The sequence below is a fragment of the Synchiropus splendidus genome, chromosome 2 (genome assembly GCF_027744825.2).
Source record: "Synchiropus splendidus isolate RoL2022-P1 chromosome 2, RoL_Sspl_1.0, whole genome shotgun sequence".
NCBI lineage: Eukaryota > Metazoa > Chordata > Actinopteri > Syngnathiformes > Callionymidae > Synchiropus > Synchiropus splendidus.
The window spans coordinates 22,127,694-22,146,220 of NC_071335.1; the positions used below are offsets into that span (position 1 = coordinate 22,127,694).

Below are 18,527 nucleotides of genomic sequence, written 5' to 3' on the forward strand. Positions count from 1 at the left end.
ACTGGCTGTACTACTCCAAGCTGATTTTTATTACGTGTTACGAGTAGTTTGTAATGTTTTATGTGTAGCGATTGAGCACCTAAATCATGCAAATGTGAAGTTGAACATCTTCATTTGAATGGTTTACATATCAATACATTCCGAATCACATCCTCAACTCAAGTTGCTCAATCACTGACACGAGGTTGTGGCGTTCGTTAGCGTTTTTAAAGTGCGAATTATTATACTGTGTAAACAGCTGGTCGAAAAATATTTTATTCTCTCTTCCGCTTCTCTCCATATGTGATTAAATAGATACTTTTAATTCAGTTTGCATTTGCGTTGAAATAAAACAACGGCGTAGTTCATCCCCCCCCCACCAGATGGCGCGCTCTCCCACACGTCAGTTTCCTGTTTTGGAGGGTGCACTTCTTCGCTGTTGTGTCCTCCATGGTGTCATTGCGTTCTGTCGAGGTTGAACCTTAAGTAAAACACAATGACTGGTTACACCCCGGACGAAAAGCTCCGTCTCGACCAGCTTATCAAGCTGCGAAGGCAGTGGCTGAAGGACCAAGAGCTCAGCCCGAGGGAGCCGGTGGTCGAGCCCAAGCCCCGCAACGCCGTGGTCAAGTTCTGGAATCGCTTTCTGGAGCCAAAGAGCCTGTGGAGGCTTTACGTGAGTAAACCCAACTGTCAGAGTTGATAAGTGTTTCACGATACCTACATTTACCCTCACTTAGTTGACAACACGTCTCATCCAGTCAAATGGAGAGATGCGTTGACGTCTCATGGACATCGCCTTCACGTGGTGTGTTCACAACAAAATAGGATTAAATTAAATAGAAAATGATTGTGTTGCCTTTAGAGGTCTTAATATTTTAAGTATATTGGTGTCTTGTACTCAGGTTTTCTGTTCTTGTTATCCTATGCACTGTACCATGAAATTAAGTAGCTTTTATTATTATTATTATTATTATTATTATTATTATTATATTTTGCACTTTTCGAGTTGGAGTTCTGATGTTCTCCCCACTTTCATTGCAGGCTTATAAAGCATACTCAGGAGGAATAATCGCGCTCACACGTGTGTTGATTCCAGCCTGGATCGTTCACTACTGTGTGAAGTACCACATTTCTGTAAGTAACAACTGGTGCCGAACATAATGTTTTTAGTTTTAACAACTGTGATTTAATGCAACAAAATGCAGGTTGTTATTTATCGTAATGTTATGTTTTTATTAAGTGGACCAAATCTAGATCTAATACTATCGTTTTACAGTGGCACCTCGGTTTTCTTCTGAGTTCGAACAAAAATTTCGAGATTTTTTTGCTTCGGATTTCCAACGAAAATCCAGAACTCGAATGCCCCTGAAAAAAGCCGGAAAAAATATAACGTGTGCGGACTGATAGCTGACCCATGACACGCTTTGTTGTCTATAACGCAGCCTCTGTATGCAGACGTGTCCCGTTAGCTACATTTACTGACTGTTTTTTCTTCATATTGAGGTGTAAAACCTTTCCTGTCTCCACACTGGACCGTGGTAGAGTGTCACAGGGGAGGTGCTCGCTCTCCACACCTCTCCTCCAGGGTTTGATGTCCTGTTGTGGGCTGGAGCTGGGACAGGGATGAGGCCAGTCTGGGACAGAGCGTGACTTGGTTTATGACTTTGTCACAGCCAAACTGCACAGAAGCGCACATTCAGAGCTGGACACGCACCGGGCACCTCTTCACTTCTGGAGAGACGTCACTTACTCGGCAACCCCTCCCACATGCAGCGGCCACACACATAGAGGAACAGCGCACCTGCAGCACACACTCTACATTCACTCCTACAAAAGACTGTTTTAAGGCTTGGCACGCATTAGTTCTTTTTCCATTCATTGTAATGGGAAAAATCGATTCAGATTTCAAACAAATCGCTTCTCAAACAGCCGTCTGCAACGAATTGTGGTTGAGAACCGAGGTACCACTGTATTCTTCATTGTTCAAAGTGTTGACGTGTTTTGTTTCTTGCAGCAAAAGCCATATGGGATAGTGGGAACAAAACCCAAGTTGTTTCCTGTGAGTAAGAATTGTTTTTGTGTTCTGTATTCCCTGTTTGTTGTCAGTCTGGTTGGCTTTGTTCCGTTCACGTGTGTAACAAGACAAGACGATGCTTCTGTGGGCAAATCTGAATGTAGCTGACTGAAATAATGCTTGTGATTGTTGTTTGCTCGCATTTTTAATGTATGTTTTTCTTTAGGGTGATGTCATCATGGAGACAGGGGAAGTTATTCCAGATCTTCCAGAGAGTCATGGCCATCACTGAAGACGAGCTTCAATAGTTTCTCTGCGCTTTTGTTGTAAAAACTGTGCATAAATCATTAAAATATTTCAATTTAAATGTTTTTTTTCCTTGATTGTTTGCATGACTTTCCTGGTTGAATGCTATAATAAATCATGAACATTCTAAAAAAAGAAAAACACATTATAAAACACAGTACTTTATTTTTTTATTGGATTATTTTACATTGTTTATATATATATATATATATCATTGTGCATGTATGATATCTTGAGCTTTAGGGCATGATATAGTCAATAGAAAGAAATGCACAAACAATATTTTCATTTTTATTTGCATACAATAGCCTAATTTAATATGCAATGTGTTGCAGTTTTGGCCATCTATGAACATTCTCTGGCAGGTTAAGGTTTTATTTTGGTTAAAGTTCAACACACTTTTTTTTTATTTTTTATTTTTTTTAAGTGCTTAACATTTACTTAACTTATGTTAACTTACTTAAGTTATGTGTGTGCTGCAGCTGAGACGAGTGCTACTTGGGGAAGCTGCAATTCATATATCGTAATTGTTTAACTAAACTGTACCTTTTTGTTACTCTAAAATGTATGAAAATGAAGAAAAGGTAGTTGGGATACAGACTGAACACAACTGCATGTCAAGAACAGGTAACATAACGTGCATAACACAAGTTCAGCGTTAACTTTGGTACTTCACCACGAGCGGAAGTTTAGATCACCATCTGTGCCCTTTCAATATAGCTGCAATTTTTACTGCTAAAACGTGAGGGAAATGACTGCAGCTACAACTTGAGGGATCAAACGATAAAACCCGATTAAAATGTAAAGCAAAGACGACAAAACTCCCTTAATTGTGGATATATTACTAAATGCTCATGACAAACAGATGGGCTTTTAGTTTGAAGGCCGGAAGTTCTCAGTTGAATTACAAAACAACAGTACACGAGGCTACTACTATTTCCACCAATATTCGCTATGTGTTGCTTGGACTAAACAAAAACCGGGTAATTGGTGTGGTCATAAATGACGGGTTAATCTCTTTAAGCGGTTCCTTGAGCTAATCTGGTATGTTAAGGTAATTCTTTGAACTTTTACCACTACATGCTACATGTAGCATCCTAGCTTGTTAGCATAACGACTAACCGGTTAAGCTCGCTTCCTATATACAGGAACGAAACAACACACCGTATTATCGTGGATATTGACGTCTTTTCATGCGGCATTCATGTATTATGTTGTTGAAATACGCTTTAAAGTGAAGGCTAACATAAATGGGGTAGTTGTGTTTTAGCCCCACCGAGCTAACTGAGAAGGAACAACAGGAATTAACCTTTGAAATTACAGTAGCTGTACACAATACGGCTGTTAGGTTTTAATAGGACACCGTTTCTGGCATATCAACGTTTAAACATTCTGATCACTTTCGTCCAGAAATTTTTAAAACTTAAATAATGATATTAATGTGTTTTTGTATGGAACAGTAAACTACAGGTCACAATTTCAGTTAAAAAGCGTTTGTCTTCCAAGGCAGTCTTGATGTAATGTATGAGCGGTGGATATGTTCAGTAATATATATACTATTATGGATGTTGCATTAATAAATTTTCCGTCTGAGTCTGATTGTAAACTAAATTTGTTTCTTGCAGATCATGTCGGAAATGAAGATTGCCTTGCAGAAGAGTTGGAAAAGGGACAGGAAAAAAGCATCGGCAGGAATTTCCGAGGACATTTCACCAGACTCCAAGTGTCCGATATGTTTGGATGTGTTCAACAATGTGTCTTACCTGGACCTCTGCCTCCACAAGTTCTGCTTCCGTTGCATCCACGAGTGGTCGAAGAACAAGGCCGAGTGTCCGCTCTGCAAACAGCCCTTCAACTCCATATATCACAGCATTAAGTCTGATGAGGATTTTCAGAAGTATGATCTGCGACCGGTGGAAAATGGCTGTTTTGGGACTTTTGGCGGCGTGCGCTTCAGATACCGCACCACCCTCACTGGAATACGGCAGCAGAACCTGTCTCGGACTGATCCGCTCCCTGACAATGGAGTCATGTTCGAAGCTCAAGCGAATGCCCAGCGCCAGCGGCGGGACCGTTATCTCCGAAGCATCATGTCCAGGTTAGCCGCCGAGAGACGGGCTGCCAGTGAAGGCCGGGCCATGCAAAGTCTCAGAGAACAGGAGATGATTAATTTCAGGAAAGAACTCTATCGCAACGGGATGAAAGTCCGAACTGTTACGGATGGCGGCCGCTCTCGAGACACCTCGGCCGAGTTTTACCGAAGGAATCCCGCCTGCCTTCATCGACTGGTTCCGTGGCTGAAGAGAGAGCTGCTGGTGTTGTTTGGGGCTCATGGCTCTCTGGTCAACATCGTCCAGCACATCATCATGTCGTCCATTACCCGCCACAACATGGAAGATGAAGCCATGCAGGAAGCATTGCAGCCGTTCCTCCAGGGCCGTACTCAGCACTTTCTGCACGAGTTCATCAGCTTCGCCAAATCCCCTTTCAACATGGAGGCCTACGACCAGCATGCCGTCTACGACTGCGCGGCGCTGTCCTCCTCTGAGAACAGCAGCGGCAACTCCTCCGTCATAGCCATTTCAGACAACGAGGAAAACTCTGAGCTGGAGCAACCAAGGACTCCAGGAACCTCCATGTCTGCTCTGAGCAACTCTCTGTGGGACGATGAGACACCTGGCCCGTCATATTTCACCACGGCCGAGTCCCACAGGACAGAGCGGCTGATGGTCCGATACCCGGACACTGACAGTAGTTCAGAAGATGATGAACCTGTTGCTCCTTGTCCACCGCGCAGCAGTCTTCAAAACCAAAGAGATCTGAGTCCCAGTGATGCTCCTAAGGATAGTTTGTCTTCAGACAGTGACGACTGTGTTATTATTGGATTTATTAAACCAGTAAAAGAGAGAACTCCAGAGCTTGTCAGGCTTTCCTCGGACTCTGAGAGCGATGACTGTAAGGAGGTGGCTTCTGTCCCTCAGCACATTCGCTTCACCAGTCTCAGTCCGTCTGCATCGCACATCAGTGAGACTTCAGAAGACACGAATCACGACCCTCTGGTGGATCCCAAAGAAAGGTTGTTGTCCGCTAACAAGTCCAGAAAGTCAAGTCGAAGAGACCGAGAGGTGAGGAGTGATGGATTGAGAGACAGCCAGAGGGCAGCAGAGAGCAGCCATAGGAGGAAAAGGCAGCACAGGAGTCCGCTCACGGCCGCCAGAAGTGATAGAACTGGCTCCAGAGAAAGGAACAGTAGAAACGTCCTCAGATTTGATCGAAAGGAGTGTTGGTTTGGGAGAAAATCACCACAGAGCTTCTACAGCCGAGAGAGGGAGGCAGGGAGCAGGCATTACTCTCGCCACCACAGGCGGAGACACTCCAGGAGCCCCAGTCGAGGACCGCATCATAGGGACAGGAGGCGCTCCCGCTCAAGGACGTACTCTAGTAGTCGCTCCCCTTCAATGAGAAGAGGCTCTCACAGTGACAAGCCAGGAGGGAAGAGGAAGTACAAGACCAGGCACTTGGAGGAACCAGTGGAGCACAGGAAGAGGAGCAAAGAGAAGCACCGCAAGAAGAGCAAGAAAAGCAGCAGCAGGGAAGAGAGTCCGTCCGACCGCAGCAAACGACACCACAAGAAAAAGAAACACAAAAAGAAAAGCAAGAAGCACAAAAGTAAAGACCGGGCAGAGAAACTGTCACCCGCGCTTGTTAGCACAGAAGGTATCGGTGAAGCGGAGGCCTGCCCTTCCAATGAACTTGAAGCTTCTTCTATTGACACTAAAGAGAAGGAAGAGCCAATGAGCAATGAGACTCCAGTTGCTCAAGTGGCTCAACGTGACTCATCCTAAGCTGACTTTGGATCAAAACCAGATACGATGATCACTGCCCTTTCAGTCAAAATGTGTTTTTTTTTTGTTCACACCAAGTGCCATAGTGCCACCACAGACTCACAGAGAAATGTTGGAAAAGTGTTTTTTTTTTTTTTTTTTTTTTTACAATCCATACAGACTTAAAATTAAAAGGTGGTGCATTTGAGATACATTCTCAGGGATCACAATCATCTGGAGTGTTTTAACATGTATGAAAAAGCTGTAATTTGCATTTAATTAAAAACAATGAATGATGATATTTTAATTCCAGTCTTTGTGTGTTATTGATACAACAACAACTTTGAAGGTCGGTTTTTAATTACAAACATAAACGTATTTCGTCAGAACAAATGTGAGTTTCACATGTAAAACCACGCTTTAGATGTATAAATGCGATTTTACGGCAGAAACACTACGCTTTAACAGCTTTTATTTTGAAGGTGAACCCATGAAACGGAAGCAAAAGGTCCACCTCCGCTTTTGGATAAACAAAACTTGACACCAGAGATTCAAAATCCTTCCCATCATTCACTGATAAGTCATTTGTGATAAGGTTAGAAGGGAACCGTCATGGCTTCGGCTATCAACATTAAGGTAAATAACTGTGACGTATTGTTGTGAATGGGTGTTAGCCGCCGCCATGTGCCCACACATGCTAAAAGCATGCGAGAAAAGCCCTGGCTTTTAGCGCTCGGGCTCGTTGACGAGTCTCAGTATCGCGTTATACGGTGAATTTGCAGCGTGTTCAGTGGCATATTCCGTTTCCGAGATTGTGTCAGTTAAAGCAGGAGGTGCGGCTGCCTGGACACGTGGTGGGCTCTTGTTAGGAACTGGCGTTTTGCGACGAGTGGCAGTTGTGATTCACGACATATGTCGTGAATCACAACAAATTGGAGAATAAGGAAAGAAAAACAACTCGAGAAGTACGTTGATTTATCCACAATAAAAGAGTGCAATACCGTTACAGCTGCTACGTTTTGAAAACGACAGGAGTGGACACGTTTTGAAGTTTTGTTTGTCGTTACTTTGTTAATGTCTAATAAACGAGACCGCCGGTGCAAACTCAAGACTCAAGGCCTGAGGTTCAAATCCGGCTCTTACTAGCTTTTCATGAAGGATCAAAGGTCAGTGATGGACATGAAGGACCAAAACACTTGGAACTGGGAAAGAAAGTAATGACCTTCTACAGATATATGCCAGTAAATACACATGTACGATTAATATTTACTGTTTCTAACGGGCTGAAATGGTCCTCTATCCGTTTAAAAATCATCAATGGTTGGTTCAGCTGGTCTCTTATTTACTGCTATTTATTTATTTACTACTACGTTCTGCTGAGAAGGTGATCGGTTGCAGCCTGCCACCTCTTCAGGACCTGTATGTCTCCAGGACCCAGAGACGTGCAGGACGGATCAGAGCCGACCCTTCTCATCCTGGACGTGGACTGTTTGTTCCTCTTCCCTCTGGCAGGAGGCTACGGTCCATCCAGACCAGAACCTCCCGTCACAGGAACAGCTTCTTCCCCTCAGCCATCAAACTGTTGAATTTGAGATCAGCCTTTGTGTGTGTGTATATATATATATATATATATATATATATATATATATATATATATATATATATATATATATATATATATATATATATATATATATATATTAACAGCACTTTATTTCGAAGCACTTTCCTAGTTGTGGAACCCCCACTGACCATGGCAATAAATTCTATTCTGATTCTGATTCTGATACTGTATATCAGAACTTTATTAATCAGGAGGGAAATTTTGTTCGGAACTTAACATGCTTAAACGACAAAAATATATTTATAGATTGTCAAATACAAAATACTCTTGTAAGTCAGTGTAAGAAAGAGGAAACTCAATGTAGCACAGATTTGTTCATCACCAACTCGTCTTTCATTTTCCCTCTTAGATCGGTATAATCGGTGGTTCTGGTCTTGATGATCCAGATATATTGGAGGGAAGAACCGAGCGTTATGTGGATACACCGTATGGAAAGGTGAGTGTGTGCGCCCTCTGCTGCGGGGGTTTTGGAATCACACTTGACTTGCAGTATCAACAGATTGAAATCCATTGACTAATATTTGCGTTGTGTTTTACTCATAGCCATCAGATGCCCTCATATTGGGGAAGATTAAAAATGTGGAGTGTGTTCTTCTTGCAAGGTAAGTTTTCTTTTGCATAAGCGTCATTTTCCCTTGGAAAAAAATCAAAATTAAACTGCCAGTGTAATTATTTATGTTAGTTTTGTCATTAATGAATGTATTGTAGACATGCTGTTCTTCAATTGTTTTGAGTAAAGCGATGTCTCGGATGCTGCATTCTGACCTCAGAGTTATTATTTCCAGATTTGCAGGTCATTTTAATGTGTCAGTGTTGACTCTTGCAAATGTATTTAACGTTCCTATGGACAGACACGGGCGGCAACACACCATCATGCCGTCGAATGTGAACTACCAGGCGAACATCTGGGCCCTCAGAGAGGAGGGCTGCACACATCTGCTGGTTACTACTGCGTGCGGCTCGCTGCGGGAGGAGATTCAGCCCGGCGACATCGTCATCATCGATCAGTTCATCGACAGGTGAGACATTTTTAGGGTTGTCCTGACATTTCAAGAAGTGAAAGAAGGAAGCAGTACTCACGGTATTTACCCTACGGCTTACACAACAATGTGGCTAATAAAAGGGTTTTTACAGGCTAAAGAGCATCATGCTGCCAGAATATTGACCCTCACCACATCAAACCGATGAAATCACAGGTGGTTTATTGACCTTAAAGTGCTCAAAATGCGCTGTTTTCGTCCGCGGGTCCATAGCTCCGTGCACAGAGCCGATCTCCTGGAGGAGCGGAGACGAGAAGCAGCAGCTGAGACCGGCTGTGGTGTCAGTACCCACATTGTAATGTACAGACATTTGAGCGCTTTAATATCAATAAAAGATGTGAGGAGTTCATGATTCAAGTTCAGAACATTTTGTTTCATGGCAGTTTGTTTCATGAGTTAGCCTCCATGCTGGACCCTGTTTTCCAAACTAGCTTATAAGTGATCCTCATGCGTTTTTAAGAACCACTGACCTTTGTAAGGCGCAGACAGCACCACTGCACCCACGGCTTATAGACCAGGGGTGAAAAAAAGTACTGATACACTCTAATATCGCAATACTTCATTGCACAATATTGTATTGCTGTTTTTGCTGAAATATCACAATAATGTGTGATATTGTATTGATATTGTATTATGTCAATATTCAATCCATAGACACTTGACATGCAGCTGCATTTGTGACCTGTTTAATACTAATTGTGAATTCATTCTTCGGATGGAGTGCAAAATATAACTAACTAATTGATGAAAGACTAACTAATAATAAACTCATTTTCAGGCACATCAAATAGTACTGCATTATCTGATTTTCCCATTTAAAATGATGGCTGTAATTACATTGTAATGTCTAAACAGTATGACAGTATATTGTATTAGCACTTCAGTATCGAGATATGTATCGAATCTTATGATACCTGCCAATACACAGCCATATTAAAGACCGGTACGGCTTATCTATGAACAAAACCTATTTTTTGTCTTAAATTTAGTGGGTTGAACATTTGGTTTCACAGATGTGCGGTTGAAGAAAAATGTCTTGTAAATCCTGACCTCTGCTGGAGTTTAATAACTTCTTCCTTAAGTCCCCCTCTCTCTCTGTAAATATCTTTTGACATAATAATATAGAATGGAAGAGTTTCAGTATCATTCCATATTTTCAACTTTCAGTGTTGAGCGTTCATGTGAATTAGAATTTGGCAACTTCCTCTCATTGTTTGTTTACTTCTTCCTTCAGTGTTGAAATTTCCTTTATTTCCGTCTTCATCAGAGGCAAACTAGAACTCCAGTTCGCCGTTCCTTTGATGCATGGCAAACGATGAGCTTCAGTTGCGTAATCTTCCCACACGTCTCTCAGCCTGAACCTAACTGTGTGAGAAAGTTCTGCCGGTGAGAAACTGGCCTCTCTAGTTACTTGTCTACCGCCCTGATCGTCCAGTTTAACTATTGACATTCACCCTTCACTCACGCTGTGCTCTTGAGTGTGTGAAGAAGGTGACATGATGATATTCTCCCAGAGGGAGCAGATAAAACTATGACACAACGATGCATATGCATTTGCGTAAGTTGACCTCTTCCTGTGCGTCTCAGGTTTCATGTATCACTTTTCTGAGAATTAAAGCTTCTGTTGAGCTTAGTGAAGGTATGAAGGTGGAGGTTTACATTCATTAGGTCATAGTGTACGTGCACCTGAAGTGCCTGTGCTGCTAGTGTCCAAATTTAATGATTATATCATTTGCAAAATGCGGCCCTTTTGCCTCATCTGTCCTGTTTGGTTTAGATTTCCTTGTTGTACCAGCACCAATGATCTATAAAGCTAATTCAAACATATGTGCGTGTAAATGAGAAAAAGCCACGTCGCTTTAATAATGAATTAGAAGACAAAATAACACAATATAAAATTGAACAATGCAATAAATTCACTTTCAAGTAACAATGGTGAAAAAAACTTACTAGCAGTTGCTCGTTCATTCCCTGCAGAGTGGCTGCTTCGTCACCTCCCTTGTGTGTATTAGAAGAACTACATTGGGTGACCGCTGCCTGCTGTCTATTTAAGGTCATTGCATTTGAAAACTGGAAATAAATTGTTGAACTAGATTAGGTTTGATAGCTTCTACTCATGTATTCATACAATGGGGGTCTTCAATGCATGTAGGACCCGAATTTGGGGTTAAAAAATCACAGTGTGGATGCAGGTGCCAGGCTTGCCAGAGGTCAGTGCGCTCCCTGAGCATTTTTGTGTGTGATTTAATTCAGTCTGAGCTAAATGCTAGTTCTGCAGTGGTGAACAAAGAGTCGCTCCGTATGTACGAACATATTTCAAAACCGTACTTCACAGATGGATGATCTTTGCTGTTTTTATTTGTGTCACTGGCGATATCACATACGTGATCATATTGAGTACAGTTCACACCGTATATAACCTTTTCTATAATGGCACTCTTAAGACGAGAAATAATTCTTTAAGATTCGAATCACTTTGTCCAGAGAAGTTTCACCTTTCACCTCCAATGAAAAAAGGAACATCTTGGAACCTCAGGAGACAGACCAGCCATGGTGTTTCGCAATATGTATAAAAGTGACTCAGAAAAACAGATGTTCAGGTGAGCCTTGCAGCCTATCCTGCATCTTTGTAGAATGTGGATCTTTTCCACCACACTGTCAAACAACGTGGCTCTTAGCCTCTGGCTGGTTGGCCACCACTGCTTTACTCATTTGGTGGAAAAAAGCTGAAGCCTCCTTCACTATAATAGAAAAATGAAACTGTGTGTTCATATCAAACAGAGGTCTCAGTGAAATAACCAAAACTGTTGCCTCAAGTGTTTGTTGCTGCCAAATAAGACACTGAACATCATTTTATTATCACGTAAGGAGGAAGCTGCTCTTGGGGAGATGTTCAGACTTGCCTCACATCATGTGACTTGTTGATGATGACTGTGTATTCCAGCCATGTTATTTTAAGTCATTTGTCGAGTCAAAATGTCAGTGGTGGAAATGTCAGTGGTGTTGACGCACATAAGACTCTTCCTGTCCACGGTAGTCGGCTACAGAGGCAAAACCACAACAAAATTTACTGTCACTGAATGTATGACATTTAGATTATTTTTTTGTGTGTGCACACTTGTTTTATTATAGAAAGCTTTTGTTTTGTTTTCTTTCATTGTAATGTGTTTATGAAGTCATGTGATGGGGTGTGACTGGAGGAACTCGCTGTTTAAAATGTGATTGCTGAACCGTGAACTGTCCATCTCCAGGACCAGCAAGCGAGCGCAGACGTTGTACGACGGGCAGCCAACTAGTCCCGCCGGCGTGTGTCACATCCCCATGGCGGAACCGTTCTGCAACAGAACCAGAGAGGTGAGTGTTTTCAGCTCCTATCAAAGCAGCCGGACTGGTTGTAACCGCCGTTCACCTCGCGACCAGGTCCTGGTGGAGGTCGCGCGCAGCCTTGGCATCAAGTGCCACGTCAGAGGGACCATGATGACCATCGAGGGGCCACGCTTCTCATCCAGAGCAGAGAGCCTGATGTTCCGCCAGTGGGGGGCTGACGTCATCAACATGACCACTGTTCCTGAAGTGGTCCTGGCTAAGGAGGCTGGTCTGTGCTATGCCAGTATCGCCATGGCAACAGACTACGACTGCTGGAAGGAGCATGAAGAGGCGGTGAGCGTCTTTGCTTGCTTGTACTTTGGATGTGAAAGTGTCCGAGCATGTTTTTACACACAGACACACAGAGATACAGTATACTTATTATTATTATTATTATTATTATTATTTCCAGGACTCAAGCGACATGAACTCAAAAAAATCCTGCTAATCCATATAATAATAATAATAATAATAATAATAATATGGATTAATAGGATTTTTTTAGAGTTTGTGTCGCTGGAGTCCTTGAATTAATAAAATAATAATAATAATAATATACAATAATAATAATATGGGTTAATAGGATTTTTTTAGAGTTTGTGTCGCTTGAGTCCTGAAATGATTTCAGGAACTAGAAGATCCTGTTGAGTTCAGGTGCAGTGAAAGACATGCCTTGATACGAGGTGTTCACATCACCCTGGTGTTTGAGGCTCAAGTTACATTTCATCCATCTCACATTTGTGTCTCTGTGACTGTTGAGTAATGAGGCTGCAGTCTACTTTGAACGCTTCACTGCTGCTGAATCACAATATTGTTTCCTCTCGGAGATGTAATGACCTCATAATTGAACGGTTTATAAATAAATGTTCTGGGTTATTATCAAAGAATCAGTTGATTCACGTAGAATGACAGCAGCTGGAGCAGTTGCTGGTGGCGGATGTGACCATATCTGGAAAAGAGTTCCTAATGATGACTTAGTTCCAGATGCTTTTTAAATTCTCCACTTGAATCCGTGTTAAAAATGAAGAAACATGATCAGAAAAAAAACACATCTCTGTCAAGGTAAAAGTACCATGAAATAAGTGACAAAATCTGCCAATAGAAGAAGTGAAACAACAACATGAATGAATTGAGCTGAGTTGTCACTTACAAGTGAATGCATCTTAAATCAAGGCGGATGAGATATTTTGACTGAATATAAGGCTTAACAAACTTGGTATTTTTATTAGACTCTTTTCAGTGGAGCAGCAGCTAAACTTTACCTTCTTCCGGCAGCTGATGGAAGTTGGTCGTTCTACTGTCCCACAAACCGCGGAACATCTGTACCCTTCTCACTTCCGAGTGACTCTCCTCCTGTCAGGCTCTGAATAATGTGCTTGATTTACTGTGTGTGGGCAGCATTCGCCTTGTTTGTCACAGATCCAGCACATATCTACGCTTCCGAGTTCCTGCAGCTGACCTCTTCCCCCTCCGGTTGTGGAGCCATCACCACATCCTTCCTCCCACCACTCTCTCCCACCTTCCCTCCAGCGCCTGCCTCACCCGTCTCCTTGCCCTCCCCTGTTGCGCCTGCCTCCGGTGGAAGCCCAAGCCGGAGGAGGTTTAGTCACACTGAGTCATCGACTGCAAGCCAAACAGCGACACTGTTGTAACCGGACGACTTGCAGGTCATCCGAGGTTGCACCGAGCAAAGTGTGTGTGTGTGTGTGTGTGTGCGGATGTCAGCTTCTGCACACAGTCGCTTTGAGCTCACCGTTAATTATTGCCATGAACTTTGACATGACACACAAAAGACAGATGCTCTTTTTGAATGTACTGCAATTTGCCTTATAGCTGCTTAAAATAGCAGCTATGTTTGATGGGGAACTGAAACATGACTGAAGTATACTTCTTCTAAAGTGGAAGGGGGCCTTGTGAGCCGCATTATATCCTGGTGGTATTGTGATGGGCCGTCAGACTAAAGATAGGAAGGTGGAAAAAAATGACAATGTAAATAAAAAGTAACAACAATGCTGCATATTCGTTTCATTCTCATCTTAAATCATTAATATGTATCTAAGTTATTAATGCCTGTGTGAAAAGAATTACTATTGTTAAGATCAAAAACATTTATTAGGACATAATGCTCACTAAAAGTTGAATGGAGAAAACCAACCATTACCTGTAAAACTACGGCACATGAAGAAAAACAAAGTAAATTGGGAAAAGAAAACATATCAACATTTCATCATATCAGTGTTTCAGAATAGAGTAGCTCCATTACGATGATAGTCATTGTGTGGATCAGCAGTGAAGCAGCATTGGGATTTCAGGCCACATAAATATTGACCTGAAATCGTGGATGAATCTCAGTCCAAAATATTTTTATTTTGTGATGACCAGCTTTTCACATTTTGGTGTTTTACATACAGTATTTACAGTCCTTTACTGCTGATTTTGTCCAGTAGCTTAATCTACTCTTTTGGCCTTTGATCTGCTGCGGCCTGTTTTTGGTGGCGGAGTCAGGACTGTAGACTGTTGGTCTTGATATCCAAGTAGTAGTGGGTCTGGTTTGTGATGCGGGCTGTCTCATATTTCCATGATCGCTTGTGTATTGCGGTATCTGTCGCACTATGACTGTCAGTTTCAAAATAATACGCCGCAATATGAGTGCGATTATTCATCTAGCGATTTAGTGGTTCAGTTTCTTCAGTTTCAAGTTGCCTTTTTTTCTCGGTCCTCTCCTCTCAGGTGTGTGTTGACAACGTCCTGAAAACCATGAAGGAGAACGCCAACAAAGCCAGCAGCATCCTGCTCACAGCCATCCCCCAGATCAGTCAGATGGACTGGGCTCAGACTATTAAGACGTTAAAGGTGAGTTACTGGGTGAACTAGCTTTTTCTAAATCGCACTATTCAGGAGTCGATACTGTAATGGCATTAATGTGAGTCTAAAGCCCTGGTACTGATGTTTGAATGTCCTGCATAGGAGAAATCTTGGAAGAGTTTCGGTAATTTGAATGTCAAGTCCCGTCTGCGCCGACAGGAACGTCAATAAAGGGTTAATGGATCCAAAATGACTAAGCAGCGCAGAAGAAGGAAGCAGATAGCGGATGACAGATGGAGGCGGCGAATGAGGGAGAGAAGAAAAAGAGCTCAGTATGAGCACATCGAAAATAGGTACCCAGTTCTGTGGGAGAGCGCAGGGAAAGAGCAGTGAAAGTTTATGGCTTAAAAAAGTTGGGAAACAGGTTTGAATGTGTGAACTATAAGCGCAGTGTGTCTCAGTGAGTGCAGATGTTGACGTCAGGAAAACGTGTGGCCTTGTCTCTGCTGTGAGCCTGAAAGGTGGTGAGATTGTGTGCGACATCTCATTGGTCACCATGAAAAGCTGGTGTTCAACTAGAAAGTGCAGGTCTGTGTGTGAACATGTGAAAGGGCTGCATTTCTTCGTGCCTTATGTCTTCCTGGAACACAGAGCTACCACAGTTCCCTGAAAAATAATCGTTGCATGCGTGTGTGTGTGTCATTGTGAAGCCCTGTGTGATGAGTCAGTCAAGATGTTCGTTAACAGCACCAGTGTTTTCTGTCTCCGTACAGTCGATGGCTCAGTCGTCCGTCATGTTGCCTAAACACTGAAGAAACTGTTGGCGACAGCCACCTCACCTCTCACCTCCCATCAGATGTTCTTTTCGACAACAAAGTGCCTGACACAAACAAAGCATGTGACTGCAGCAGGAGCTTTTGTGGATCCACTCAATCTTCTGCATTTGAAGTTTGACGTTTTATTACACGTTCAACATTCCTGATTCTCTTGCACTCACAGGTGCGTCAGGAGTTTTTCAGTCTTCTTGTTCTCATCTGCCTTTTGTTTGCCTGCCGTTTAGTGACATAATAAACCACTGAAATTGTCTTCATTTTTTTCATGACGCATTAAAAGCCAGTTATTGTGTGAAGCCAAATCTGATGAGTCAAAATATCAACATATTTCCTTTTTTTAAAGTTGTATTTAAAAACATTCTGATCTAAATCAATTAAACGACTTCAATGCTTGAGATGAACCAAACATTTGTTCATGCTTGGTTTCCTCAACTGCATTCAAATGTGGCTATGCAACAGGAAATGTGATTCATTGCAGTATAAAAGGGAAATAAAAACAATTAGAAAATACATAAGGTCGAAGCACAACAATTTATTTTAAAATAATTAATACGTAAATCACGAGATTAATTATTTCAACTCCCAATTCTTTTATTAACATCATTCAAATTGTCTTTTAGTTGCTTCAACTAAAGATATATCACAACGTAATCTCGATTTAAAAACGAATTTTAATTTCGGTCAAAATGAATATTTGATTTTTTTCCGCCAATGTTTCTTCTAAATGACATGAAATGCATCGAAATACAGAGGAATAACTTTATGGCAAATGCTTTTTATGACGAAATAAACAGCGACTTAGATAAATATTGCTAAAACGCATTATTAAAACACAATAAACGCAGCAGAGTTCAGGAAAAATAGTTTATTAAATGGCATATTACAGAAGACATTAAGACTTAAAATTCCATCCTTTCCGATAGTGCAAATTTGAATTAAGCCGTCGGTTTCATATGTTATTTTTGGCCTGAAATGTTTATATAAATAAACCTAGATCGTTTTAAAAAAAATAAATATAAGAGCTTAAGTTCAACACGCACGCACGCACACACACACGCACGCAAGCAAGCAATTTCCCTGCAAGTATTTGCAGCCTTGACTTGCTTAAACCCAATAAAACGGCCTTTTTTCAAGTTTTAAACCTCAAATTTAGGCGTGGCCTTTCCGGTAAAAAAAAAAAATCCGTAGCTCTGTCACTTGCCACAAACGCAGCAACTAAACTGATGTAAGCAAATGTAAACGTGGTTTGTTCCTGCTGTCTTATTAGTCCAAAATATTAATGCTTAGAACAGAGATGGGTCAAGCTGACTGTTGATATTTTCATGGTTCAAAATCACAAAACATGTCATGAAGCGAGGCGCCGATTATAACTGCGGAGCCTTCAATAAATAAAACAGAAGACAAATAACTTAAAAAAGGTCATTCAAGTGCTGCATGATTGCGTTCGGTTGTCAGAGTCTCCAGAAACTCCACGATGTCACTGTGGCCCTCGCTGGTGGCGAGATCCACCGGTCGTTGGTTCCTGTGGTCCCGGGCCTGCGCGTCAGCTCCGGACTGGACCAGCAGCCGAACCGACTCCACAAAACCCGCCTGGGCCGCGTCGTGAAGCGGGGTTCTACCGGTGCTCCGGTCCGGCACGTTTGGCTCGGCGCCCTGGTCCAACAGAACCCGAGCCACCTGCGTGCTGCCCATCATCATCACCTCCAAAAATGAGAATTACAGCCGTTTACTAAAACAACCAGGAGTCGTTTTTATCCCCACATTAAAGCATCGTCAAATGACACCACGATAAAAAGATATTTCTTAAATTAAATCGGGACGTACTTTCAGGTCTAGCGAAATTATATATATATATATATGTGTGTGTGTGTGTGTGTGTGTGTGTGTGTGTGTGTGTTTAAAGTGTTTTTTTTTTTTATGAATACAATATATTTCTCGTGTTATTTACGCGTTTTGTTAATGACAGCAGTTATTATCAAAATACAGCATGATTTAATTGTGAGGTGATATTGAATTTAGTACTACGATAAATAACTCATTAAGTAGTTTTAAATAATAAAGACTCCCGGGTCGTTAAAATGACTTGCCACTATCAGACTGATTTGTTTATAAGGGCCAAATGCATCGCAGCGCCGTAAAAGAATTTATTGTCGCAAACAGAGATACAAGCTGCTGATGGAACACTCGTTCTCTTTATCAGGTGCTGTCACAAGTGGAGTCTAAGTTTCACTTCCGTGGATATTTGCGTCCTGTCACTTCGACAGGAATGACAGGTCTAAAAAGTCAAAATAGTTGTACGAACGGCGTTGTTTTAAATGAGCGAGGTTGTTTTGTATATTTCTATGAAGGGCATCTAAGGGAGGCGAAGAGGAGATGTGTGCGCGAGCCTTCAACAAACGGGAGAAATGAATGGAGAAAGAGAAAGATCCACCTGCAGCGCGGTTCTTCCGAAGCTGTTGACGCCGTTGACGTCCACCCCGAGCCGAAGAAGATGCTCCACTTCGGTCGCGTCTCCTCTCGCTGCCGCGCTGGTCAGCTGGTCCTGGAGCGCCATGGTTGGGAGCCTCCTCCCGGATCACCCACTACCGTGTCTCGCGTGGACGTGTGTTCGCCGGTGCAGAGCCCGCGCGCATCGGTATATCCGTCTCTCTGGCTCCCAGCTTGGTGTGTGTCTGGACTTGCCTCAGCCCTCGCAATGCGCATGCGTTAACCGAGTTTCACTTTCGTTCAGGT

At 42.3% G+C, this 18,527-nt stretch overlaps 4 protein-coding genes across 8 annotated transcripts; 3 read left to right on the forward strand and 1 right to left on the reverse strand.

The window, feature by feature from the left end:
• Positions 1–290: 290 nt before the first annotated feature.
• Positions 291–2,380, forward strand: ndufb6 (NADH:ubiquinone oxidoreductase subunit B). Its single transcript, XM_053857470.1, has 4 exons — positions 291–655; positions 1,024–1,116; positions 1,997–2,041; positions 2,223–2,380. Exons 1-4 carry the CDS (start codon positions 476–478, stop codon positions 2,286–2,288), a joined length of 384 nt encoding a protein of 127 aa, XP_053713445.1. The 5' UTR covers positions 291–475; the 3' UTR covers positions 2,289–2,380.
• An 820-nt stretch (positions 2,381–3,200) lies between these two features.
• On the forward strand, positions 3,201–6,385 carry toporsa (topoisomerase I binding, arginine/serine-rich a). Of its 2 annotated transcripts, none has more exons than XM_053856723.1 (2): positions 3,201–3,346; positions 3,928–6,385. In XM_053856723.1, the coding sequence occupies exon 2, from the start codon at positions 3,931–3,933 to the stop codon at positions 6,145–6,147; it is 2,217 nt and encodes a 738-aa protein (XP_053712698.1). In that variant the 5' UTR covers positions 3,201–3,346; positions 3,928–3,930; the 3' UTR covers positions 6,148–6,385. The 2 variants fall into 2 exon arrangements, with proteins under 2 accessions (XP_053712698.1, XP_053712697.1); XM_053856722.1 differs by having other exon boundaries at positions 3,202–3,356.
• Positions 6,386–6,640: 255 nt separating this feature from the next.
• Positions 6,641–16,109, forward strand: mtap (methylthioadenosine phosphorylase). 4 transcript variants are annotated; one of them, XR_008413898.1, is made up of 9 exons: positions 6,641–6,762; positions 8,100–8,186; positions 8,294–8,352; positions 8,602–8,769; positions 12,042–12,144; positions 12,211–12,450; positions 14,887–15,009; positions 15,124–15,314; positions 15,735–16,109. XR_008413898.1 is itself a non-coding variant. In XM_053856436.1 (8 exons), exons 1-8 carry the CDS (start codon positions 6,739–6,741, stop codon positions 15,771–15,773), a joined length of 843 nt encoding a protein of 280 aa, XP_053712411.1. In that variant the 5' UTR covers positions 6,641–6,738; the 3' UTR covers positions 15,774–16,102. The 4 variants fall into 4 exon arrangements, 2 of the variants coding, with proteins under 2 accessions (XP_053712411.1, XP_053712412.1); XR_008413899.1 differs by having other exon boundaries at positions 15,181–15,314; XM_053856436.1 differs by lacking the exon at positions 15,124–15,314 and having other exon boundaries at positions 15,735–16,102.
• A 566-nt stretch (positions 16,110–16,675) lies between these two features.
• cdkn2a/b (cyclin-dependent kinase inhibitor 2A/B (p15, inhibits CDK4)) lies at positions 16,676–18,476 on the reverse strand. The gene is made up of 2 exons (XM_053857493.1): positions 18,226–18,476; positions 16,676–17,495 (listed from the first exon to the last, which is right to left on the reverse strand). The coding sequence occupies exons 1-2, from the start codon at positions 18,346–18,348 to the stop codon at positions 17,214–17,216; spliced, it is 405 nt and encodes a 134-aa protein (XP_053713468.1). The 5' UTR covers positions 18,349–18,476; the 3' UTR covers positions 16,676–17,213.
• Positions 18,477–18,527: the final 51 nt, after the last annotated feature.